Below are 26,971 nucleotides of genomic sequence, written 5' to 3' on the forward strand. Positions count from 1 at the left end.
ATGCCAGCGACCCCCATAAGAGAGGATTTTTACGCAGTGATTCTCAACCCATTTAATTTCAAGTACCAGTTTGACATACATTAGTCTACGGACCCCCATTTAATGGCATTTCTATCTCTGGGCCCCCAATTGATATTGTAAAATCAATGTTAATTTAACTCTGAGGGTCCATTTGGTTCCATTTGTACACTCTCAGAGTTACAGACCCATAAGGGTCCATTTGGTTCCAAACTATCATTTAGCTGGGGACCCCCTGGAACTCCCTCAAAGACCCCTGGGGATCCCCGGACCCCACTTTGGGAACCACTGGTTTAGGCTACTTTAGGTACTGTGTGCCTCCTGCTAGAACAATATTGTGCTGACTTTAATATGTCCTGTGTTTTGTTTTGTTCATTATTGTTAAATTCAGTGTTGACGTGTAGAGGCTATTTAGGAAAATAAGGAACAAACTGTGTTCCTTATTGGTTCAATAAGGGACGCATCATTTAATTCTCCAATAAGGGATGATTCTGTATTTTAAGGGACGGGTGGCAACCCTAGCTACTATGCATATGCCATACAGTTTATAGAGCATGTGTTTAATTTTGCAGTATAATTTAAACAAGATGAAGAAAGTCTCCAGCACGTGGATCCCCTCACACAGTGACAGCCCTCCATGTTTACGCACAGACAGAGACAGACAGAATACTCTGTACACGGCGGCGTTTTTATGAGTTTCCTTAAGCAATTGATTAATGTACTCATCTGATCATATTTCGATGAGGGCTTCGGTCTCCTCATTCGATCACGTCTATTCACGTTAAGGGGAGATCTTAGCGCCACGTAAAATATCCCTTCTCCGTCTCCAACTTTACTCCTCATTCATCCGCCACATTGTTTGCTTTCCTTTATTTGATGCGATTGCATTCCCACCTGCACCGAATTGAAATCAAGTGCGATTGGAAACCCCCGTTTTTTGGTGAAGTCTGTAGAATGCGGTTCTTTGATGCGCATTAGCATTCGAATGAGACTTCACACCTGCCAAACGAAGCACACTTTCCGACAATACGCAGCAGGATTCGTTTTAATCGCAGTAAAGAATTCTGGTGTGAAGAGAGCCTACTGTCAGCTGTCCAGCAGTCCAAATATTATTAAATACAATTTCAGAGGCAAAGTGATGTCGGCAAGGTAAATGTAGGCCTATATGAAAACACTATTGTCCCATTGTGAAAGTGAATTAAATAGAATAACATTCGATTGTGGGTGAATAAATATAGGCCTATACAAGAAGGTTAAATGGGAGGCTATTGCAGTCAAAGTTACCAATACAAGCTAGTTAATTCAGCACTCTTTTATTGACCGGTCAGGCCGGCCTGGTAGGCCTCAGGCCACCCAGGTAGGCCTCGGACGAGGCCTACCTGGGTGGCCGCACTTCATTTCAGCGCCCTATAAGGAAAGTTGCACGACACATCTATGTTGAATATCTATGTTCACAGTGAAAGGGGAGGTGTTGTGGAAGAACCACACGCCCACTCGCTACGCATGGTCCCTTTTAGAAACTCAGCCAATGGCATTCAATGTTTGTGTTAGGATAATGTTTGTGTTTACACAAACCCTCAAAGCTAGACATAGGAGGGGCTAGCGGCCTAGCGCCCCTCAAAAATAATTGCTCCAGTGATTAGAAATTGATAATTCAGTTATGTAGTATGTACTCAGTACTGGGTTTGGCTCAGGAGGTAGAGCAGGTCGTCCAATGATCCATGGGTTAGCGGTTCGAATCCCGGCTCCTCCTGTCTACATGTCGAAGTGTCCTTGGGCAAGACACTGAACCCCAAATTGCTCCCGATGTGCTGGTTGGTACCTTGCATGGCTTCCGCCGCAATCGGTGTATGAATGGGTGAATGTAATGCACAATCTATGTAAAGCGCCTTGGATAAAGGCGCTATATAAATGCACCATTTACCATTTATTTTAATCAACTTTGTCTACATTGTTGTTTACATACTAAAAGAGTGACTTTGAGAGCTGTTTCAGCATTGTACGTCAATGAGGAGCATATTATTTTGAATTATTAATTTCGAATCACTGGAGCAATTATTTTTGATTTCGTGTCCATGTTTGGAGTTACATCATGGCAAGGTAACTACACAACTGAAACCTCTACCAAAGTGGTCTTGCCCTTTAAATGGGCGTACGATGATGCAAGGCCGGGTCCTTGGCTACAGGCTTTAAACTCTCGTCTTGTCCATTTACAGACTGATCAGTCCAACTCCACATGCCGTTTGAGGTCTTATTGCTCTTAAAAACACTGAAGCGCCTACACAGCCACAAGCATTGTTGTTGCCGTTTGTCCCTGAGGTCCAAATTTAGCAAAAGGACATCTGTGAACTCTGCCCCTTGCCACTGCATAATGATTTAAATTCAAGGACCCTTGGTCCCTCTCTCAACACATCAGAGCTTAAAATAATTATGATTCATTCTCATTCCCTGCCAACTGACGGTTCTCTCATTGTCAATGGTCCAGGGTGCAATCATAGTGAAGAATATTCTGTGATTACTTAAAAGGTAGGGTAACTGATTTATTTGGTTATTCATTGCTATTTGTTCAGTAACAGGAGTCTCCATGTCTCCCCAGCTTTTTATTACATAGAAAATGCATTTTCAGGTCGGGATAATGTACCAATTGTATCCAGTCAGGATAGAGAACTCAGTCAAGATACAGAAACTAGAAATGCACTGTCGAGGTGCAAACTTGCACCTTGCACACAAGTAGGCCATACATGGCCTACTTGTGCACAAGCAGAGCGTGCAAGTGCTGCTACTAACTAATATCTATTACAAATGCTGTTCTAAATCCTTTAGACCCGATATTGACCTTATACCAACCTTGAAATGTACCTTAGTTACATCACCATCAACAGCCAAAAAGGGACACACACACACACACACACACACACACACACACGCACACACACACACACACACACACACAAACCCCCCCCCTTAGTTACGTCATCAGCCAATCCCTGATTGGCCACAGATCATACGCAGCCGATGACAGTACTTGTGCGCTCTGCTCTGCTTGCGCAAGTAACAAGTGAAATTAAAATTGTAAGTTATGACACAAAGAAGAAATGACCAGACAAAAGGTCACCTACTTGAAAATGTATTTTCTGTTGTGTTTATTAACACATTGTGTGTCCAAGACATCTGTGGACGTCCTGGGTATTACCCCGCGTGTTGTGCCCAAGACGTCTGTGGACGTCTTTGGTTTTTATAAAAAAGAAAATGTGTCAAAAAAATGAATGTAAAACGTGGGCACCCTGGGGTTTTTTTTTTAAGTGTTGTGTGGGCACACAATGTAAAGAGTTGGAGAGACAGAGAGACTCCTGTTATTGAACAAACACTCTATAGCAGGGGTTTTCAACAGGTGGTCTGTGAAGGTATTGCATGTGGTCCCCGACTATTCATTTAGTAATGTAGGATTTGTTGATTTAAAAAAATAAATAATAATATCTTTCCACTAGTTGAGAAACACTGAACTGAATAACCTGCTGACCTATGATGACCGTCCATGTTAGCCTGATTATCAGACTGTAGCTTTCTTGAAGCTTCAGTCTGACATTGTCTCCTGTCTGAGCGATTTCAAGGGGGAGGGGATTAGAATTTCCCTTGTTTTTCCCTCCTTCCTCTGTGTGTTGCGCTGCGTGATGACGCTGACAACGGGACTCGGCGCTGATTGGTTGTTTGTTAGACCCATCCCCACCACCGATTCTCATTGGATAATACATTTTTGTACCGAAGAAATTATAGGTTCACAGTGCAACACCAGACCAAGAGACTCAGTCCACTCAGAGAGTGGGCGGGGTCTTTGGGCTGGATCCAGGCTACGTCCATGTAGTCATTTACTGACAAGTCGGAAGTCAAGAAATTCAACAGAAAAAGGGAGTTAGAATTCTCAAGAGGGGAAAATGTCTGGTTCAGTCATTATTAGGAAAGTATTAGTATTCAATGGAACATTGGTTGAGAAACAGTGGGATGTATACACATGGGATGCATAGCAAGTGTTACAAAAGCACAGATGTTAGCCCATATCCCCCCCCAACACAACAGTGGTCCCCAGGTTGATTCTAAGGGTGTATTCAGACCTGTACTTAGGTAGAATCGCTGAGATTGGGGGGATGGAGTTGCATCATTCTTGCATTTTTTTTGTTCTTGTGTGTAACCTTCAGCATATTTGATACGGCCATATTGCAATAAGGGCTTCCATCTCTTCATTAGACCACATCTATCCATGGGACATCGTTACGCGTCGCTGCGTAATAACGCCGTCTCCTTCCTCCTCGTGTGCCAAATATCAATTTCTTCAACCCACAATGGCACATTCATCCCCTATATTTAATGTGATTGCATTCACATTTGCACATTTCCGACAATACGCAGCAGTTTTAATTAATTTTAATCGCAGACAGTAAAGCATTCTGGTGTGAATGTCACCTGAGTCAGGGTCGTGGTCCCTCGTTCACAATGAGTTGAAAACCCCTGCTCTATAGCAATGATTACTAATCAGAATATAGTGATTTAACCTTTTAACTAAAAACGTTTCACTTACCCTACCTTTAAAAAGGTAAGCAAATTTGAAAAAAGCCTGACAAGGGGAGAATAGGTGGCTTACATGTTATGTGGAGGGCATAGACTCATCACAATAACCCTCCCTTACAATACGGGTGGCAAGAGATAAGCCATCTACATATTTCACTCCGACATGGCAGACACAAGGACAAAGGTGGATCAAACCATAAATCTGCCGACAAAGCTAATGACGCTGATAGCTAATAATCAGCTAATTACAAAAGTCACAATGTGTCACCTATTATTATCAGATGATAACTGACACAAGATGTCTGCAATGAGTCATCAGCCAAGGTTATAGAAGAGGTCTGGACGTCAAAAGCAACAAAAGTAGCAGATCCACAAGCTCGAAACCACCGGTTGAAAACACATGATGTAAAATAATCGCTAAGAAAATGATCAATCATAATCTGTGAAACCATTCCACATGAACCGACACACTGTCAGCCAGGGCTAATATGGGACAGATCTGGGCATGTCTTGGAAATGCATGACGGCGGCGTCATCTGAGCATGATCTCTGGTTTCTACCCAGCCATGTGACCTTTACGATCCGAGGTTAAGATAACAAGCAAGGAGTGAGAGAGCGAGAGAGATAGAGAGAGAGATAGAGAGAGAGAGTGTGAGAGAGATAGAGAAGACTTTGAAACATCCCCATTCATAAACTTTAGACACAATTTTACTGCCTGCCACACAGCATGTGGGTGGTTGAAACTAGAAAGGACTGGAGGAGGGGGAGGATGGATTCATATTAAAGCAGGTGGGTGGGCCCATTTATGTTTTTCAGATGCCGAGGTCAGATCAACCTTGCGATTAAATTAAGCGCACTCACCGAAGATCTCCCCGTTCTTGGCATACTCCGTGACAAGGTAGAGCATGTTCTTTGTCTCCATCACCTGAGAGAGAAGAACAGGAAGAAAGGGTTGAGGGACACACGACACACACAGATAAAATAACAGACGAGATCGAGAGAGAGAGAGAGATCTACACCAGTTGTTCTCAACCTTTTCTGGATCAGGGCTGTGTTAAGTGGTCAGATCGGTGGGCCAACCCTACCTAGGGTTTAAACACTGAATATCGGAGGAGAGAACACGCCCCCAGCGCCCACGGCCGGAATCGAACCCGGGAACTTCTAGCTGCTGAGGAGACAGTGTTACCGACTGCGCCATCGTGACGCCCTAATACTGATTTAGACTAGCCTGGATCCAGCCCAAAGACCCCGCCCACTCTCTGAGTGGACTGAGTCTCTTGGTCTGGTGTTGCAGGTACAAAAATGTATTATCCAATGAGAATCGGTGGTGGGGGTGGGTCTAACAAACAACCAATAAGCGCCGAGTCCCGTTTTCAGCGTCATCACGCAGCGCAACACACAGAGGAAGGAGGGAAAAACAACACCAATGGCTACTGGTTGAGGGAAATTCTAATCCCCTCCCCCTTGAAATCGCTCAGACAGGAGACAATGTCAGACTGAAGCTTCAAGAAAGCTACAGTCTGATAATCAGGCTAGATTTAGACGGCATTTGTAGAGTCAGTCTCAGGTCTTAATGGGTTAAGTTGCAATTTATCACATTTTTGTTCTAAGGTTTTAAAGAAAACATAGTTAACACACCATGAATGAAGTTTTTTGCAATGTCCTTGAGATATTACACAACTGTGGGATGATCCAATGGCCAAGTTGTTAGGTACCACATGGTAAAAAAATAAATAAAAAAGTCCCTGGTTCGATTCCCAGCCGGCCAGACCATTTTGCACATGTCACTGATCTACAATTTCACTACTATTTCCCCAACAGTCAAATTAGGATGTTAGGATTCATGTGGAATGGATGAATGGAGAAAATGGAGGAAAAAAAGACAAAATATTGAATTATACAACTGTCACACTTTTGCAAACAATACCTGTCCATTAATAACATAGCTATATATAAAATGTATGAATGACGCAAGCACTAAATATGGCCTCAACATGAGAGAACAGAGGCGGGCCAATGCTTTCACGGAGAGTGTCTGAATGGTACTTTAAAAAACACGGTGTGCCCTGAAGCGCTGTGGCCTGTGTAGGAGGAACATGAGAACTGATTTAGACACACACACACAAACACGTAGAGACCGACGCAGTTAAATGCGGAGGGGGGAAATAATCACGGCGAGAGAGGAGAGGATGAATCAGACAGCCAGCTAGACGTTCTGTTCACACACTAGAACATCCCACACCGCTTGTTCATGATCAATTTTCCATCTGCTGCCTGCGAACAGAGCGCCCGCGTGCATTTTATGTGAGGAAAGACAACAGCCAAACACATGCTCACGTCTCAAGGTTAAACTTCCCACTTGTTGACACAAAAAATAACCGTTAGGAATGAGCCGTTCCTTTTCGTTCTTTTTTTTTTTACCTCTCACCAAAGTATTGCAGTGGCAATGGAATGCCAGCGAGTCAGCGACAAGTTCATTCATAAACATGGCTTGGGATTGTGATAACAGTTAGCTTAGCTCAGGAGGCGGACAGCATGGCCCCTCGCCACCGGAGAAGATCAAGACATTATTTGAATTGATGCATATCGGTCATTATTTACCATTTTAAGTACGGGTGCAACAGTCAAACCAATCAATTTCATATAACGAGCATACAAGCTCACAACAACGAAAACGAAATCTTTCATCATTTGATTAATAGAAAAACAAAAGTAATCAATAGAGTAATCACAAATGTTACTTTTGATTCAAATAATTAAAAAATAGTCAAAATAGTAGTAGCAACTAGCAAGCTCAAAACGCATTGCTTGCAGATCTACTACTTTTGCTACTTTTGTGTGATGCTGTAGTATCAATTAGGCTGTTAATTTACGAAAAAACACGAAAGCATAGACTATGGAGATAAGAGAACTAACAGCTAAGATATACTTGTGAAAATAGCCAACCCACAAGTTGACAAGCTTTTCTTATTATACTATTGCAAGGACAGATGGAGTGCAAACATGTTCATACATAGGGTAGATCAGGGGTTCTCAACCTGTGGGTGGCGACCACACCAAATGATTACTATTAATTTATATTATTACTATAAGTTATTATTATTATTAATTGTTATTAGCAACCGAATGGCTGAAAAATGGAAATTAAGAGTTGACATAGGCCTATGTACATACATAAACTTTCCTTAACGATATCTGGTTTCAGTATGCATGTATGATGTATTTTCTCTTTTATTAAGCTAAGGTTATTGTAGTGGTCAATTTGTATTGGGGCGGGGGGGTTGCGAGACATGGTTCAAAGCATTTCCGGGGGGGGGGGGGGGGTCCCCAGCCAAAAAGGTTGAGAACCCCTGGGCTAGATGGAGATTGTAAAACTTCCCAGTTGGGAATAATGGCTGCTGGAAATAATGATCCACGAACATGGTGATGATGATCACACAGCAGAATGCTGGCCCAAACGCCCTTTTCACTTTCACTCAACTGACGAGACCTTACTGTACAAGCGTTACGTCTTTTTTTGGGGGGGGTTATTTTTTGCACCAATTGGGAAATTATGGGCAGATGTTTAAAGACACTCCTGCGCAACCTTTTTTTAAATTTCAAGGATGCCCCAGTTTGCTGTCGGGCAGAAACCTCTTATCTCCATATTTTAACTTGTGTATTCTTCGTACATTAACGCCCCTACTTGATCATACTACAGCACCACACGGACGATCAAAGGTTTGATTGATTGATTGAAAAATGTATTAACAGTTTGCAGAATTACAGTACATTTCAAGCACAAACTCAATACAAAGGCTGTTAATAAGCCTATCTCACAGAATTTCCCCGCCCCCTTAATACGCCCCCTTTCGGGGTTAGTGGTGATAGCGTGACGTCACTCCATAGACGCTACATGTTAACAGAGGTAATTTAAGAAGTCTACAACTTTTGTTTTCTCAAGGTAAGGTTTTTTCTATCTGTTCGAGCTGATTTACCATCTTGTTTGCTTCATAATAATATTGGTCTGTCACATTTTTACATTAGAAAATGTACTTAGATTCTCCAGAGAAAGAAAACGTGTAAATGCTAATGTTAAATGACACCACTATTTACCGGAAGTGGGCGTGGAAAGCGGGCTGTGAGATAGGCCTACTGTGAGTGGACGACCCAATTAAGCATTACACTTGTTTACAACAGGGTCCACCATGTTCAATTCATCAAAAAGGTAGCAGATCCAGCTTGAAACGTGGTGTCAACCCATGTGTTTTTAGCTTGTAGATCTGCTCCTTTTGCCATTTTCAACGTTGATCGTTAATCCACGTTGACAAACACTGGATTGCAACAGCATTGACGATATAGCCGAAGCTGGTGGGTTTTATGTGTTGACAATTTTCAGTCGATGTGAATAAAAATATCAGACCAGTCTGAAGAGAGTGGTGCAACAGCGCCCCCTGTTGGTACCCTAAACATACATAGGGACACAACCAGGGACGGACAAAGCTGGGCATTGGAGTGGCTGCACCCTATGGTTGCACCACTCAAAATACGTTACCATTATCAATGTAGTTGCATTGTTGGAATTCAAAATCGATACAATTACTGTATCGCTACACCCCTAGTAAATCGGTGGTCTAGAACTCTCCAAAATCAAGAACGGCATCTGATTCAAAATTCTAGTCAGGCTCTAGTCTTTTAGTCCTTGGTCACAGTATCTTTTAATGAGCACAAATCCAGAGGAGTCAGTGCGAGCTTCTCTTCTCGGTCTGTCTGCTGTGCCGAGGTGGTCACAGCGGCAGGTACAAATTAATTCCTTGAAGAAGCAGCGTGCCGTGAAATCCATGCCAATGTTTTTCCCCCAGGTGCATCTAACACTTGCATAATGGTTGATAATATAAAAGAGCAATTTGAGGTGAATGGGATTCTTTTTTATCTCGTACATTTCAAAAACATTTACGGGCTAAAATAAATCGATATTTATTAAAAAATAACGATTACATTTTGCAACAACCACTCTTGTGGAAAGATTTAAATTAAAAGAGTATCCATAACGTGAGTACGTGACAATTATTGATACGTACCATCTAATTACCCACTCGGACATTTTATTTAATTATTAAACTTCTTTTGTAGGTAGATAGAAAGAAGTAGAAGTAGATAAACATCTATTTATGGTTTTGTAGGGCCTAAAATGTTGACACAAAGTCTACACCTCATTTTCCTATACTTTTCCAACCATAATGTATGCAAAACAAGGAACAAGGTCTGTCCTGGCAGTAGCTGCAAACCTTTGTACGGAACATGACTGACACAAGACAGCATTATGAATTGATTTGGCAATACAATGCACAGTAGCACAGCAGATTAGAACGAGCATGCCAGTTTTGAAAATAACATGGTTTGGGAGATTGAAAATGTGAGTTTTCCTGATATAAACCGTCATAAACTACACGCATCCGCCTGGGTGACGGCAGACTGCTGGGCGAGTGCTGTCGCTTTGGCATGGGCTCAACTTTGACCAAAAAATGCACAATGAAAAACAGGTATTACCACGTTTCATGGCCATGGCTCATGGCCAGACTGTATATAGTGTATCTTGAGTGTAGAGGGTTTGATGATGTAAGACTGACATATGATGGACTGACAACGTTATATGGAGATCCAAGGGTCCAGTCCAGTGATGTGACTGTCACAAAGTCAGATCCATATGGAGATCTAAGTGTCTCCATGATGCCAGTGATGTGACTGTCACGAGGTCAGATCCATATATGGAGATCTAAGTGTCTCCATGATGTCACGAGATGTCACGTGGCACGATACCATATAGAGACGTGGGTGACTAACTAACTAACGGACAGGAGATGCACGTTTTCATATAGTAAGCGCGACCTTCGGTCGCAAAAAACAAAATACATACATGTTTAAAAACGTTTAAGACATAATGTAAATTATCAATCTACAAGCTCCTACATACACATGTCTCTTTTGGGTCTTGTGGCAAAAGTAACCATTGATCTAGAGAACACTGTCTCTAAACCTGGGGTCCAACCTGGACCCCTTTGGATCTGTAACTCAAGGGTTTACAAACCATTACAAACCATTTTTCAGTTAAATAAACACTATGATTAGAGTATAGATTTGGGGTCCGAGACATAACGCCCCAAATCAATTGGGGGCAATTATGGACTAATGATTGAAACTGGGGGTGCTTCAAATGAGAAATGTTTCCGATTCAACAAGCTATAAATCAGTAGATCTACAAACTCTTTCGTGCCATGGACCAAATTATTACTATTATTGTCTCCACCAGGCCGAAGGCATGGGGAGAGAGTATGTTTTTCACTCCGTCCGTGTGTGTGTGTGTGTGTGTCCGTCCTTCCTTCCTTCCTTCCGTCCTTCCGTCCGTCCGTCCGTTATCAGCTAATCTCCGGCACCGTTGGCCCGATCCATGCCAAACTTTGCACACACACTCCCTGGATGCCAACAACGTACCTCTGCCCCAAATATTCTTCAATGGCCTGTTATAGCGCCACCATGAGGCCGATTTAGGCAAAACACATTTCTGTACATTACTCGTACACATTTTATCCATACATCACACAATTCGGTATACACTATCTTCATAGTCATGTGATCAACACGGATCTGCACCATTTCCCATCTTCCATCCTGATTGGCTAAGATTGGCTTCCAAAGCTCACATGATTGGTCCGTTTCGAACAAAATGTCGCAAATCACAAACACAGTGTGCAATTTCCGTGAAATTATACACGCACATTTCCACTAGGCCGAGGACGACATGCCACTCTTCCAAATCAGCCTCATGGTGGCGCTATAACAGGCCAATTCCTGTTTTTAGCTATAACTGCATCGATCTGTATACAACTTATGTATGCGCACTCCCTAGAGGCCATGGAAAAACATTGTCTCTGCATCCCTCCACATCTACCGGTTATAGCGCCACCATGAGGCTGATTTCTGCAAAACACATTGCTTATGTTAGTCGCACAGATTTCATCCAAATCTCATGCAAATCGGTACACATGATCTCTGTAGTCATGTGAACAAGACAGTCTGTTGGATTTCTCAGATTCTACACTGATTGGCTAACATTGCCTTCCAAAGTTTTCAGGAGTGGCCCGTTTTGTTCAAAATGCTGCACATGTCCTGCTCATCCAGAATTCTATCCTCAGAGATGCTATGAGTGATCTGGCTCTGCATTTCCTCAACAAAAGAACATTGTTGCAAAAAACAAACAAACAAACATGTTTATATTACTCCTAAACATTTTGCCAAACATCTCACACAGTCCTATCCTCCTGGTGGAGACCTGTGCCCGGAAGGGCACTTTTTCTAGTTTATATTATTTGTGTAAGTTATTATTATTATTATTATGTATTAGCAACCGAATGGCTGAAAAATGGAAATTAAGTGTGTAGATAGGCCTATGTACATAAATAAACTTTCCTTAACGATATCTGGAAGAGAAGATTTGTGTTAAAAAAAATATATTCAAAGGTTTTAATTTTTTTAAGAATATGAGATGTACAAGCTGTGAGAACTATTGCTCTAAATCCTAAGAGTTTACAGGAAAAACGTTGCTATATATATATATATATATATATCTATAGCAAAAATCTAAAATGGCACAGATGCTTTCCCGGTTTTAATGGGTTAAATATCTGATCATGGCTTGACATGGCCAGATACTCGATATTAAAATGACTAGGATGGTGTCCAAAGATGGTATCTTGACGGGCCGCTGACAGCTCAGCAGCCACACTGGCATTGTGCCTGGGGATGTGCAACAATGGGAAGCTGGATAAATCCTGCTCCGCTGCATTGTTAAGTTCAGCGACCAGACGTAATTTTGTTGAAATGTGCCATGCAAATAAACTTTGCCTCGCCTAATAATTTCACTCGTTAAAAGTGGTGAAATGACTGTTTTAGTGGCAGATGATCTGGCGTTAGGTGGCAACAGCAATGTCAGCTACTTAAGGCTGTCGACACTGCAGCTTTCGGACAAGGATACTCCACCACTACCGCAATGCTGAACAAAGGTGATATCCGTGATATGTCGTCACTCAGGAAATAGGCTGTCGACACACAAAAGCATCAAAAGTAGCAGATCTACAAGCTCATCGATCTGCTACTTCTGCCATTTTTTTATTTGAATCATGAACAGTTTTGGACATATGAAGACACAAACTACTGGTATACAAAAAGGTTAAAAATTTTAATTTTTACTACAGTATATATACACGAGTACTTTATTGTGTACTCCTTTAATACAGAGGTAAATGGTAAATGGTGCATTTATATAGCGCCTTTATCCAAGGCGCTTTACATAGATTGTGCATTACATTCACCCATTCATACACAGATTGCGGCGGAAGCCATGCAAGGTACCAACCAGCACATCGGGAGCAATTTGGGGTTCAGTGTCTTGCCCAAGGACACTTCGACATGTAGACAGGAGGAGCCGGGATTCGAACCGCCGACCCATGGATCATTGTAGCCTGGCTAATAAGCCAGACTAATATCACACAACACTGTCGCGGTATATCAGTCTGGGCTGGCTCCACTTGGATTTCATTTCCCGGGGAACATTTTCTCTTTGACGCAATTGGTCAGAGCTACTGTCAGTCAAAGGTCTCAAGCATTGAACGTCACTGTACCAAAGCCCGCCTATATTGCATACCGTGTCCCGATTGGTCCGACCTGTTCTCTGCTGTAGGAAAGAGGCGTGCTACTGAGCCTCGCCAGACCGTAATCCGCTGGTAGGCAACTTTTTTTTGCCAACGGCTGATTCGGTCTGGTTTATTAACCAGGCTAGGATCATTGGACGACCTGCTCTACCTCCTGAGCCACAGTCGCACAGAGGCAAATTCTTCTTTTGCAAAAAATAGCATATCTACAAGTTCACAACTCGCTGTCAGCTTGTAGGTCAGATAATGTTTGCTATGACTATAGGTGTGCCTTGGACGCAAAAAGTTTGAAAACCACTTCAAAGGCATGCTCAACTCACACAACTTGTATTAATGCCAGGTGCAGATTCTGAAACATACATAATTCAAAAAAGTGATCATCATTCTACATTCTGTAGAAATCCTTCTACCCTAATGGAAAAAATATATAAAATGTGTGCAATATTGAATATTTATATTCTTTAACCCTTAGACAGATTACTACTGGAAAACACGTGGAGTTTTGCATTAGTCTTTTCTGCCCTGTACGTGATTTTCCGTAGTTCTCTTTTTTTATTAATACCAATATATTAATTCGGTCCGCACCTCTGTATATAGTATTGAGCATAAATATCAACTACATTTCCCAGAATTCCCGTGTCACGTGACACACGTGTATGCTTTCCTATTGGAAACTGACGCCCAGCCCCCAGTGAAAAGGGGGGTTGGTTGACTCCTCCGAGGTGGGCACTGGAGGAAGAGTTTTTCAGCCAGGTTTGCAGTCGCCGCAAAAAAAACAATCTGAAAAATGATCCATCCGTGTCCAGTGGCATTCTCCAGTCCCAGACCGTTGGCCGGGCTGCAACATCCACCCTCGCGGACTACACGTGTGCAATGTTTTTTCTTCTCCCCACCGGAGTTACCACCAAGGCTGATGCCTTCGCTAAAAGGTAATTTTATTGTATTCGAAAATGCCCTAATATGACATGTCTAGTAAGACGATCCCTATATTTGGCCCGAGCCGACCTAGTGCTGATATCAGATAGATGTGGTAGAACCATATATGGATAGATCTAACTGGTTTAGTCATCGTGACATGCATAGTCGGAGAATATATAACAAGGGTCGGTACTATAGGTGATCGACGTAGCTAACAAAAACATCTGATCAAATGAATGTATTGTACTGTGTCTTTGTGGGCCGAATCGTGGCATCGTGGCATACAAATAGATGTTTGTATAATTAGTATCACGATAAAATAATATGGCGACGTTAGAATGACACCACCAATGAGTGATCGCGTGTAATGTAGCTGCCCAGCGTATATCCAGCACCATCACGTCACCACATTCCACTGGCTGTTGGCTAGTAGTAGTTGCTAACAAACACTGCACAAATGGTACTGGCTATTGGCCGGGCCACAAGCCCGGGCAATAGCCAGTACCAATGTTGCTGGATGATTGCGACGCAATGGTGCTGGATATACCCTGGGCAGCTAGCTACATTACCACCGATCACTCATTGGTGTTTCATTCTAACGTTGCCATATTATTTTATCGTGATACTACTTATACAAGCATCTATTTGTATTTGTCATGCCACGACTCGGCCCACAAAGACACTGCACAATAAAATCATTGATCGCCAGCAGCCGGGTAAAACGCCATGTAATAGTAGCGTGCACTGACTACAGCTAAAATGTTTATTTCTTTTTATATATTTAGAACTGGCATCAGATGAGGAGGAGGAGGATGAAGAGTCAAGACTGCGATGGCGTTCTCCGACACTGAACCGGATTCATTCATTCATTCATTTCAGGGGGGGCAGTTTTTGGGTGTTTTTTTTATTTAGCCTACTCACACATAACCTGACTCCGCCAGATGGGGCAGCAGAGAGTACACTGGGTTCCCCCCTCCTGCTCCCATCTGGGAACTCTCAGGCAGACTTGATGCCCGGCCACAAAACGGCCTGGCCAATCAGCAGCAGCTAGAAGCGAAGTTGCTCACAAAACGGCCTGGCCAATCAGCAGCAGCTAGTAGAAGCTAGAAGCTGCTGCTAGAAGTTGCTAGAAGCTGCTGCTGATTGGCCAGGCCGTTTTGTGGCCGGGCATCAAGTCTGCCTGAGAGTTCCCAGATGGGAGCAGGAGGGGGGAACACAGTGTACACTCTGCTGCCCCATATGGCGGAGTCAGGTTAACTCACACACACACACCGTCAAGGACTGGGTTTGGGGACATTTGGGAGGAGTAGCTCTGATCCATAGCTCTAAATGCGCATTTAGAGCTATGGATCAGAGCTAGGGGAGGAGTAACTGTTTTGTATGTAGGCCTATTTATTTTCTGTAATATTTATCATTTTATTATGTTAGTAGTCGTAAAAAATAAAAGACGCTTTTACAATGAGTTAGACCTGTCATGACTATTTTGTTCACTATTGTGAGGTTTATTGTATATGACTAAGCAAGTTTCAACTGTGATTTACTCTGTAACGGTAGATGGTAATAACTCAATTTCTTTTTTATAATACAGTATACATTCAAGTCTATATTTTGACACATATCATGGGCACCAAGTCATATCAAAACAATGTCCTTGGATGTGTTTTTTATCAAAACTGTGTTTCTTCATAACAGGTTTTTGAGATACATGCATGAATAGACAAGGTACTGGTAAGACTATGTAAACATGGTATATATCAAAATGTGCGTTAGACTGTCTAATTTTACCCCAAAAAAGAATTTAGTTTATATGATGTTCCAATTTCAGAGCTATGGGGACTTTTAGCTGGATAGGTCAGATTGATCATGACTGACCATGCTATTTATAGATGGCAAAATATCTACAGTGGTACATGTGAGAAACTTTTTATTTTATTTTAATTGAACTAGACAACTCACCCTTTAAAATGAGATATTGCATGGCTATGTATGCCCAGCAGAAAAAAAGTTATTTAGAAAATAAAACTTCAACCGGGCATAACTTTTTTTGGTTGTCCTAGAAACAGAAACAGTGTAAATGCAGGCTCTTTTAAATGGCTTCCAACACAAGAACTAAACATTTTATCAACTCAGTTCATTTTTTTCCTGGAAGCAGACAAGTCAAGCTTTCTCTGAAGGTCTTTCGTTGTCACACATTCACAACAGAGAATTTTCAATAAATCATTCAAAAACGCCATTCTGGCCATAGAGAAGTCTACAAACTATATAGAAATCCTTGAAACGCTCAAAGAGTTAACAGCTAATGTTTTTTGCTTCTGGGGGTCCCTGGAACAACATATTTTCAGATGGTGGTCGGCGGCCAAATACATATCATTCTGGCCTGGGCTTCTTGACATGAAATAGTTGACATATAAACTTTCAAAGACGTTTGTAGAATCTGGTCTCAGGTCTGTCTCAATGGGTTAAACGGAGCCGGCGCCTAAATGGTGCCAGAACCGATCATCCCAGTTATCAATCCATTGATATTTAACCCATTTAGGCCTGACGTTGAAATTTAAAAAAATAATCTTCTAAATCCTCCAGTTTTCTGAAATAACTATTTTCACGATTTTTCAAAAATAGCAGACCTACAAGCTATGAGCTTGTAGATCTGCTATTTATCAATAGCTAAATTATAACATGTTTAAAACACCAAAAGGGGTTCCCGCCCAAAATGGGTTAAACAAAAGAAAAGAAAATACACCTCTCAATTTCTTTGTATTAATTGAAAAAAATAAACAGAATAATCTCAAAGAGAGGATAATGATGGACTGCAGGCTGCTTTTTGCCCCCTCAATGTCGTAACTCTGTCTTACTCTATGGCTCTGGTGGAACGTATCTAAGTACATTTACTCAAGTACTGTACTTAAGTACAATTGTTAGGTACTTTTACTTTACTGGAGTATTTCAAATTTGCATTACTTTTACTTCTACTCCACTATTTTCTCAGAGGAAAATAATATTTTACTCAACTACAATTATATGAAAGCTTTAGTTATTAGTTACTTTGTAGATTTTGATTATTATTACAAACCATACATTAACATCTTCAGCCCTATATCAGCCATTTGAAAATAGCCGACCTACAAGCTCACAATGCGTCATGAGCTTGTAGATCTGCTATTTTCAAATGATTTTTATATAGTTTCTACATTTGAAAACTTGTGAAAATGGACACTCTGCACAATGAGTACTTTTGGTACTGAAAGTACATTTTGATACCAATACTTTAGTACTTTTACTCAGGTAAATTTTCAATTCCGGATAATCCGATCCGATCACGTGGTCGGGGCCAATCACGCCATTTTCAAATGATTGGAATCGGATCAGGAGCAACAAAACGTGATCGGGACATCCCTAGTATCAATATTATATCCATATCTATTGTTTAATTGGATCGCCATTAGCTACTACCTTAGTAGAAGCTACTCTTCCTGGGGTCCAATTATATCATGATATTAGACTGGATATATATAGTCTGTGATTTTGGATATTGTACTATTGTGATATGGCAGAAGTGTTCTATAAAAATATAAATATCGTATCGGGAAAGCTTGGTATCAGGAGCAAAAGAACGCGATCAGGACATCCCTAATTGCAGTATTGATACTTTTACTTAAGTAAAACATGTACTTTTTCCACCACTGGGTATATAAGAGAAAGGGGCCAGTGGCTCACCTGGTACAGCTTAATGATGTGTGGATGGTCCAGCATCTTCATGATCTGGACCTCTCTGTAGATCTTCTCCAGGTTGACGGCGTCCAGCTGCGTCTTGTCGATGATCTTAATGGCCACCTGCACGACGGAAAGACACTAATGAGCTCTACATTCTCTGCATCTCTGACCGCCCTCATTACGCCGCGTCGCTGCGGCCGCTAATTGCGAGAAACAACCACTGATATGAACAAAGGCCGTCGCAATTGTTACATAATCGTCTCATCACAATTATTTGAGATAATAATCGCAATTATTTTTGACATGATCGTCATAATCGTTCCCATGTTGATTATGTTTTTAAAGTAGAACATTCATGCCAGTAATGTCTTGGTATTGCCCTGTGCACGTTTTCATTACGAAGTCTAAAAGGCAAACAGAAATCAATTTTCTATTCATATTATTAAATGTTCCAATGTCCAATGCCAAAAAGACAATTAAATCGCAATCATTCGTGTGACTGACAATTAATCGTCAACTTAAATGTGTAATCGTGACAGCCCTACACACGTTAAGCACTCACAATGACACTGATCATCGCCTATCCCCATCCCCACTTCATGACTCACGCCAGCTGGACGAAGAGACAGAAGGCTAAATGTTTGCTTTAGCAGAAGTTCAGTCCCTTCGGCCATTGCGGCATTAACAATAGGATGATTTTTGTCATGTGTATACTGGGGACGTCATGTATTGTCTTGGTGTTATGTTGTTATGTGCTATGAGTTTTTCCTGTTGGAACAGCCTGTGAAGATGAATGTCTCTGGAGGAGACAATAAACAAAGCCATTTGACGTTGCTGCTAATTTGGGTTAACTTAGCCACCATGGTAGAACACTGCAATGAGATAATATTCTGGAAAACACCAAAGTAATGTCAGTGTGTGTGTGTGTGTGTGTGTGTGTGTGTGTGTGTGTGTGTGTGTGTGTGTGTGTTAGGGCATTAAGCAACTAATCGACTAGTTTACTAGTCGACTAGTAAATCCACTAGTCGACCTTGTTGGTACTAGTTGACTAGTTGATAAGGAAAAAAAAGTTTTTTTTATTTTTTTTATTTTTTTCCCGATTTTGTAGACCTCAAGATCAGGTAGATTATAGTTATAGTCACCATGTACACAGTTTTTCAATGTACAAATATTTATTGAAAAAAAAGGAAAAAAAAGTTTATTTTTTTAATTTATTGTATTTTTTACATAATAGGTAGTTAAACAACTAGTCGACTAGTCGACTAGTAAACTAGGCAACTAGGCAACTAGTAAAAATGACTAGAAGTGAATGCCCTAGTGTGTGTGTGTGTGTGTGTGTGTGTGTGTGTGTGTGTGTGTGTGCGCGTGTGTGCGCGTGTGTGGTCGTCCATGCTCAGATTATAGTGCATCATATGAGACACAGCAGCACAGACAGCAGCACTGCACTGTTTAGTGCTTATATGATCGTTTATGAGAACTGGTAAACAACTTTAAGGTTAGAGTCATTAAGCATGGAGTGAAGGCACAACGAAGACAAACACATGCCTCACTTCACAAGCAAGCACGCACACACACACACACTCAAACACACATACACACACACACACACACACACACACACACACTCAAACACACATACTCCAAGGTGACACGCCACCAAGTTTATCCACACACATGGAAATCACATCAAGTGATGTACGTGCCTGCATGCACGGGCACAGGGCCACAACACGAATAATGTGCGCACACACACACTACTCATAAACTCTCATGCCACACACGCCTTCCTTGGAAGGAACCTTCCTTCAGACCTTCCTTGGAAGGTCTGAGGAAGGTCTGAGGAAGGGCTGCGGCCCGAAACGTTACCCGAAATAAAAGTAAAGAAACTGGAATTGGTGTGCCGATTTTTTCATTTCTTATAGGTTTTGATGTAGTGGCCTTATTACTAGTTACTTTGATTATTTTAGCAGTATTAACCGATGGGAACCCCATTTGGGGTGTTGCTATCTACAGTATATAGCAAAAATCGGCCTCAGTCCTAAATGGGTTAAAAGGGCTCCTAAATTGTCCTTTTAGAACCATGAATATATAGTACACATACTGAATACTGTATGTTGGTTTGTTAGGGGTGCATATGTTTGTTAGACATACTAACAGTCCGACAGGCATTAGTCCGACAACAACACCGTCACTTCCGAAATGCGCGACCAATACAACTTACCCGGCCAAAGGTTAACTTGTAACCGGTCACGGAGCAGGTTAAAACGAACCCATGGCAGGTTAAAACTAACCCGTGGCTCCCGACATGTGTGGCAGGTTACAACTAACCTGTGGCGGGTTACATCTGACTGTTGTACAACTTACAACAGGAAGCCACGGGGCTTCCTGTGAGGTTAGGTATAGGGTTGTTTACTGTTGAGTGAGAAAACAATGTTGCATCACATTGAAAACCACTGGGCTATGCACATGCAAAGCTTGGTTGATTATACACACTTCACACACGCGCACACACACCTTTAGCCCTCATGGCCTTTGATTAATGGTGTCCGGTTAGTAACAAGCAACAGCCACGTCCTCGTCTCCGGCTGTCTCATAAACAACATTTCATCAGTAGGACTTGAAGTGTTCCAAACGTCTGCAAGCCAAACCCCGGACGAGTAAACAACAAGCATTGAGAGAGAGACCACAGTTCAGCGAGGCCTCCCTCTCTCTCTCTACTGTGTAATCTACACAGCAGTGGTTCTCTCAAACATGTTCATATCCAAGGACCTCCAAATTAAGGTTCCATTTCGACCACGGACCTCAATATGAGAATATTGTGTATGTAGGGTGTGTGTGCAATGCATGTTGGGTTAAAGTGGTTCATCTGATGTGGGACCCCCTGGACTCTCCCCTACATGCTCTCACTGGGTTGAACCCTAGCAACCCTATTCTGGGGTAGGGGAACATTGGTCAAACTGACCATCTAAAACTAGATCATGATGTGCCATTTGAGGTCAACTTCCAGCACCTAGAAGTTAACCACCTAAAGAGGCTATTCCCAGGGGCCCTCATCAAAAACATTTTTTTTTTCACTATCATCACCGGCTAAAGTCCGTTTCAGACGGGGAGCGGGTGACGCAGGCGTTCTCGCCTGGATCAGTGCTGCACATGAGCAGGGGAGCGGGATGTGTAGCGTGAAAAAAAACCTAAAAAAAAGGTGACCACAATCCAACTCTAGCCGCCCGTGGGAGTGTGCGCAACAATTTCACGGGACCGCGCCCGCTGCGTCAATGGCCCTCAACTTATCCGTGTGTCCAAAAGAATAATTGCCTGCCTCTCATTGGAAAATGAATTACCAAGGTCACTTCCCGTCTGAAACGACCTCAAGAGTGAAATTAAACTGTTCCTCACTTTGATGGGGACCCCTAGGAACACCCTCTAGGACCCCTCAGGCCTGGGGTTCCCCGGACCACACTTTGAGACCACACTGATCTACAGTGCACTCTTCACTAGAATCAATCTGTGGTTTACAAAGTGGCGTCTCCAGTCTGGCTTGGTTCCTCCCTAAGAATAAGAAAATAATAGATAGTTTTCCCCCCCGTTAGGCATATTCACTCTAGTATATCCAGTTGAAATTAACAATAAAATATTTATTGGGTTTTCTTCCCTACAATGAATGTTATTCATCCACCCATGCATGCATACCGTTATGCAACTGGGCTAAATCATATCAAAAACAAAAATTTATTAACTGTGTGCAAGCTGCATACTAAACTAACCATTTATTACAACATGAACCCCAGAATACCGATTCAGGGGCACGTCATGACGGACATTATGCCAGAACTAGGCAATCATCAAAGTACAGGTATAGGTGAACACTGAACAGTGAACTGAACACGCATCAAAAATATCTAAACGAGAGCATTTGGCAGAAAGAGCCGATCTACAAGCTTTGACGCAATGGGTGCTTTTAGATGCCTATTATGGCCATTTTATATACCATAATATATAGGGGGGGGGGGCTCCTTGATGTGGAAACGATTCGACAGTAATCCCCACCTGGCCTAGATGGATTACTATAGATCCACAGTCCACACTCCACACTCCACACCATTGTATTTTCCTAATCATGAGAATCACTCGTCTCTTCGTAGACACAAACGCACGCACACAGACAGTACGGTATGCACTGAGGATGGCAACAAGGTCAAGTAAGGCGGCGAGACAATTAAACAAGACATTTTGCTTATTATGTAATAACTTAATAATGAGGTCGGAAAAGTTGCAGACAGTGTTGAGAAACAGCTGTGAGTGTAAACGGCATATCTCTCTCTCTCTGCTCTGCTGAGAGACATGTCAAAAGAGTGACAAACACAGACACCAACTATGAGCTCAGCTGTACTCTCTCAAAGGTTCTATGACACGCCCCGAAAATATAATTACGATACTTTACAACACGTGGTCTGAGTGAAAACGGTCTGAAAACGCACGCGGGACATAAACGGGGTGCACTGAGCACTCACTTGGCTTAGCAGGCTAGCAGGTTAGGATGGATCATTTGCATTCGTACTGGCTGAATATGGCATTAAAAATTATGAATTTCTATCGAATAGCTTAGTTACAATGAAATTGGGTTGATGTGTTAGTTTTTGTTTTTTTAAGGGTAAATGTTGCATAATCGCAATATCACACTCAAGTCCTGTGGTCACCAAGACCGTGTCCCCAGTGAGATGCTCTGAATTCCCCTCTCACACTCCTATCAAACGGACCAGGAAAATGCGAAAATTACATTACACATATAATATATATACATTCCCCTCTTCAAATACCTTAGTTAACAACATTGTTCATGTGAACTACTTTGTTTATGCTTATTCATAGTAATCACTATGATGATTTATTGCCCTGGTTGTCCGCGCTGCTCTGCGGAGAAACACTGCAAGGCGACAGCTCCGTATTTCTCGTGGTCAGTGAGCACCATATGTGCCCAATGTTGCCTCCTTGGATTCTACCCGGGCAGGACCCGGGTAGAATCCAAGCTTCAACCGGGCAGTCAGCGGCAGTCATCCGGGGGTGGTAATTCACCATAGCGATTTTTATCATTTCAACAAATAAGCATAAACAAAACCACTACTGAACGATATTGATGTAACTAAGAGATTTGGTGGGGGATATATATAGCTGAAATCAAGTTTGTCAAGTTAGGCAGGGACATGTTTATCTCGGGGGTGGGCGAAGCCATATCAATACAGTAGGGGTAAATGCGATATAAAATATTACCCAGACTGCTGCGTGACGTCATCACAATAATAGCTAATCAGATAACCCACTTTCTTTGAATGTCACTGGGTCTTTAACCCCCATGATCAGACTGGTTTGTTATCTCTTCCAAGCAGATTGCTAGGAGGAGATTGGCTTTCATCTAAAGTCTGGACTGTTAGTACAACACACACACCTTTAAGAGGTGGATAGCTTGTTCTCACATGCAACACTGCATGAAAGAAAATAGGCTACACAAAAGACAACTAGCTCTGAAACTTCATAATTTCAAGGACCCCCCCCCCCCCCCCATAACTCACTCTTGAGTTACAGGCCTGTAGCCCTGTAACAGTCCATTTGGAAATTGGAACCCCCTCAAGGAACCTTGATGGTCCCTATACCCCACTTTAAAAACCACAGTAGATCGATATAAAGAATATATAGAATTTTGAAATATGTTGATTTGGTTTAAAGTTTCTGTTCATCATAACCAAACAGGCAAATGACAATAAACATTGTAAAATATGTATATATTACACGTATTTATGAAAAAAAAGAACATTTCAAGTAAATTAAATACACCTATAATGACATGCCCAAAATAGAGAGGTCATGTCGGCGATAAAAAAAAAACTGGACACAGCGGCACTGGGGACACACACACACACACACACACACACACACACACACACACACACACACACACACACACACACACACACACACACACACACACACACACACACACACACACACACACACACACACACACACACACACACACACACACACACACACACACACACACACACACACACACACACACACACACACACACACACACACACACACACACACACACACACACACACACACACACACACACACACACACACACACCTGAAGTTCCAAGTGTGATTAATCTAGGTGTAGGCCTATTCATTACAGCTACTCACAGCTTACACTAGGGCCTAGGCCAAATCTCTGAATCACACATAAGGCAGATGGTGTAACATTAGGGTTGACGGCATGGTTGTTCATTGTAACACACAGGTTGTTGGACCTGCCGGCATGGGGCTCTGAGTGAGTAGTCTGTCTATACGTAGCTGCTGTCCCGAGTGACCTCTACCTACAGTGGAATTGCAAATGAAGTGAGCATCACCATTATCCCTGGCTGCTGGGCCAGGCTTCCTTCACACACCATTCAACCATAAAGGACTTATCGGAGAGCTAGTTAGCCATTAGTCTGGATGATGTAAGAACATGCGTGTCTCCTCACACTGGGCAGCGGTCAAACGCAGGCCTCAGTCAAAAGCCTGATTTATGTACCGCGTCGCAGCACATAAAAGCAGCTCTACAAGCTCACATCTTTGTAGATCTGCTATTTGCGGCGCATGACACGGCACACAACCGATTATATGATCAAGCAAAAGGGTCGTTTGTGCTGCAAGACCAACCCCCCCCCCCCCCCCCCCCCCCCCCCCCGAACATCTGTCCCTCTCATATATACATGTACACGACAGAAATGTGAGCGCGGGCGCACGCACACACACAGTCACACACACACAGATTCCAGAACAACCGTTTCACACATGGTTTGACCGCGCTGACACTGACTGTGTATCCCTGTGTTTCTGCTATTACAGCAGGATAAGTCATGGCATGGCACCGAACGGTACCAGACTAGAACAGACAGGACAGCCTAAGCATGGGGAACACACACACCCCTAGGTCCTGAGAAGACCCTTCTGTGTGGAATTCAGGGATGCTGTTGTCGTTTTGCAGAAGAAGGGTGCAAGAGAAAAATAACTTCTCTGTTACACACACATCTGCTGCAAGACAGCTCTGTTTTCATCAAATCAACTCTTTTGTGCTTGTGCACGAGGATGCCGTTTGTTTCACAAACTCGTCCCTTTTTCTCCAGAGCAGCAGTCCAGTCCAGTCCCCAGTGGGTCACTCCGCCCCAGTGGTTCAACTGGTGTTACATTGGCCAGCCATGCATGCAGGCAAACACAAACTTGGTCTGTCCAAAATTATACGGTGCCAATTGAATGGCCTAGCCTGAGTGTCTCTCTGTCACAGCAGGCCTGGCATTAGAAGAAGCAGCAGCTAGCGACCAAAGCACATCATTATTTGCATTACATAACAGGACCACCGACCCATGCTGCCTGCATGCATGCCCCAGATACAGGGTTGTTTACACCGTACACACTAACACCGTCTTGTCTGGCTTCGTAGTTCCGTACCATTGCACGGTGACGTGTGTGTGGTGAAAAAAAGAACAGTGGGTACAGTCTGTGCATTACATTTCACGGGGTTTCAAACCTGCTAAACCTTGTTTACTAATAACGACTATGATGATTAAGTTGAGGTGAACATCGCAGACAGTGCATAACCTGATTAGCCTCCATCATGCACCAGCAGGCATGCAAAGCAACCCAAACAACCAGCAGCATATGGTTGAAAATGGAAACACTGTCTGTGACCCTAGCTGCAGTTAATTCACCCATCATAGTTATTATGTGTCTATCTATGTCTGACTGTCTACAAATGTTGCCATTGTAATGTCGCACGCACGCACAGTCGCGCGCGCACACGCGCACGCACACACACACACACTAAGAAGAGAAACTACTTTTGTGTCCGTCTATCTGTGGTGGGACATTTTTAGCGGTGTCAAGTTATTTTGCACACAAAGTTATGTAACTCTTTTGGACAGTAGTAGTAGTAGACAGTGGCTGTAAGGTAGCACACATAGAGCCAAACATGCATTACTACGAGGCTATTACTTCATATGTGTGCAAAGAGGGTGTCACTGTCCCTGCACTCGCTAGCCGACAAAAAGGGGGCTCGTCAGATCTTTTTTTTTCGGCCAGCGACACCGGCAGAGGAGTACAAACAAACGCTCAGGCTAAAGTTAGCTGTTCCGAGGCTAACTGCCTTGGGTTTGGGTTGGCTGTGGTGGCTCCAGACAGCTATAGGACCTCCAGGGGCAGGTTACAGTAGGAGGAGGTGGGGGGTGACTAGCCAGCCAGCCAACCCCCCGGGCACAACAAGCCGACTCACCTCGGTCTTGGTGATGCGGTGTCGCGCCAGCTTGACCACGGCGAAGTTGCCCTTGCCCAGGGTGCGCTCGATGTCGTAGAAGCCCACGCGGACCGGACCGCCGGCGGGCCGGCCGGCGATGGGGATCTGCTGCTGCTGCTGCTGCATGAGCGCCTGTTTCTGGAGGCTGCTGTCAGCAGCCATGACCATGCTGTTCCGTTCCGTTCTGGACGGGGCTGTTAGGGGTGGCGGTGGTGGTCGGATAGCAGCAGCAGCAGCGTCGGCGGCGGCTGACAGCGTCCACTGTCCTCCGCTGCTGCCGGTGGTACACACTCACACAACAACGCCGCCGAGGAGGAGGAGGAAAGCAAAACAAAATGTGTGTCCATTAAAACAAACAGACAAAGTTCTTATGCGCTTGTGCTCGGTTAATTGGACCCCCCTCTCTTCTCTCTCTCTGTGTCCCTCTATCGAATATCGCCTCAGCGATACGTTACGAACCGAAACCGGACCATTATTGCTGCTATAATAAATAATAACGCCTCTGGGAGGGTGGGAGAGGGGGGGTCACTCAGTACGGCACGCCACGTTCCTCTCCTCGTCGCTCTCGGCGAATACAATGGAGCGATAATATTTCAGCCCTGGCTCTATAATAAAGGTGCCTCTCTCTCTCTATCTGGTCTGTCTGTCCACACAGTAGCAGCGGCGGCCAGGCAGCAAGCACACAGCACACACGAGTTGACTTGCAAAAGAGAGAGAGGGAGAGAGAGCGAGAGAGAGAGACA

General features: G+C 43.1%; 1 protein-coding gene across 1 annotated transcript in view; it reads right to left on the reverse strand.

Moving 5' to 3' along the window:
• Positions 1 to 26,971, reverse strand: part of sik2b (salt-inducible kinase 2b) — a 124,107-nt gene extending 97,136 nt beyond the window's left edge. Inside the window, exons 1-3 of the mRNA XM_079514826.1 lie at positions 26,208 to 26,971; positions 17,901 to 18,017; positions 5,443 to 5,506 (exon numbers count right to left, since the gene is read on the reverse strand). Coding sequence (XP_079370952.1) covers positions 5,443 to 5,506; positions 17,901 to 18,017; positions 26,208 to 26,396 — 370 coding nt within the window. The 5' untranslated portion in view covers positions 26,397 to 26,971. The remainder of the gene's footprint in view (positions 1 to 5,442; positions 5,507 to 17,900; positions 18,018 to 26,207) is intronic.

The sequence above is a fragment of the Electrona antarctica genome (assembly GCF_951216825.1).
Source record: "Electrona antarctica genome assembly, chromosome: 11".
NCBI lineage: Eukaryota > Metazoa > Chordata > Actinopteri > Myctophiformes > Myctophidae > Electrona > Electrona antarctica.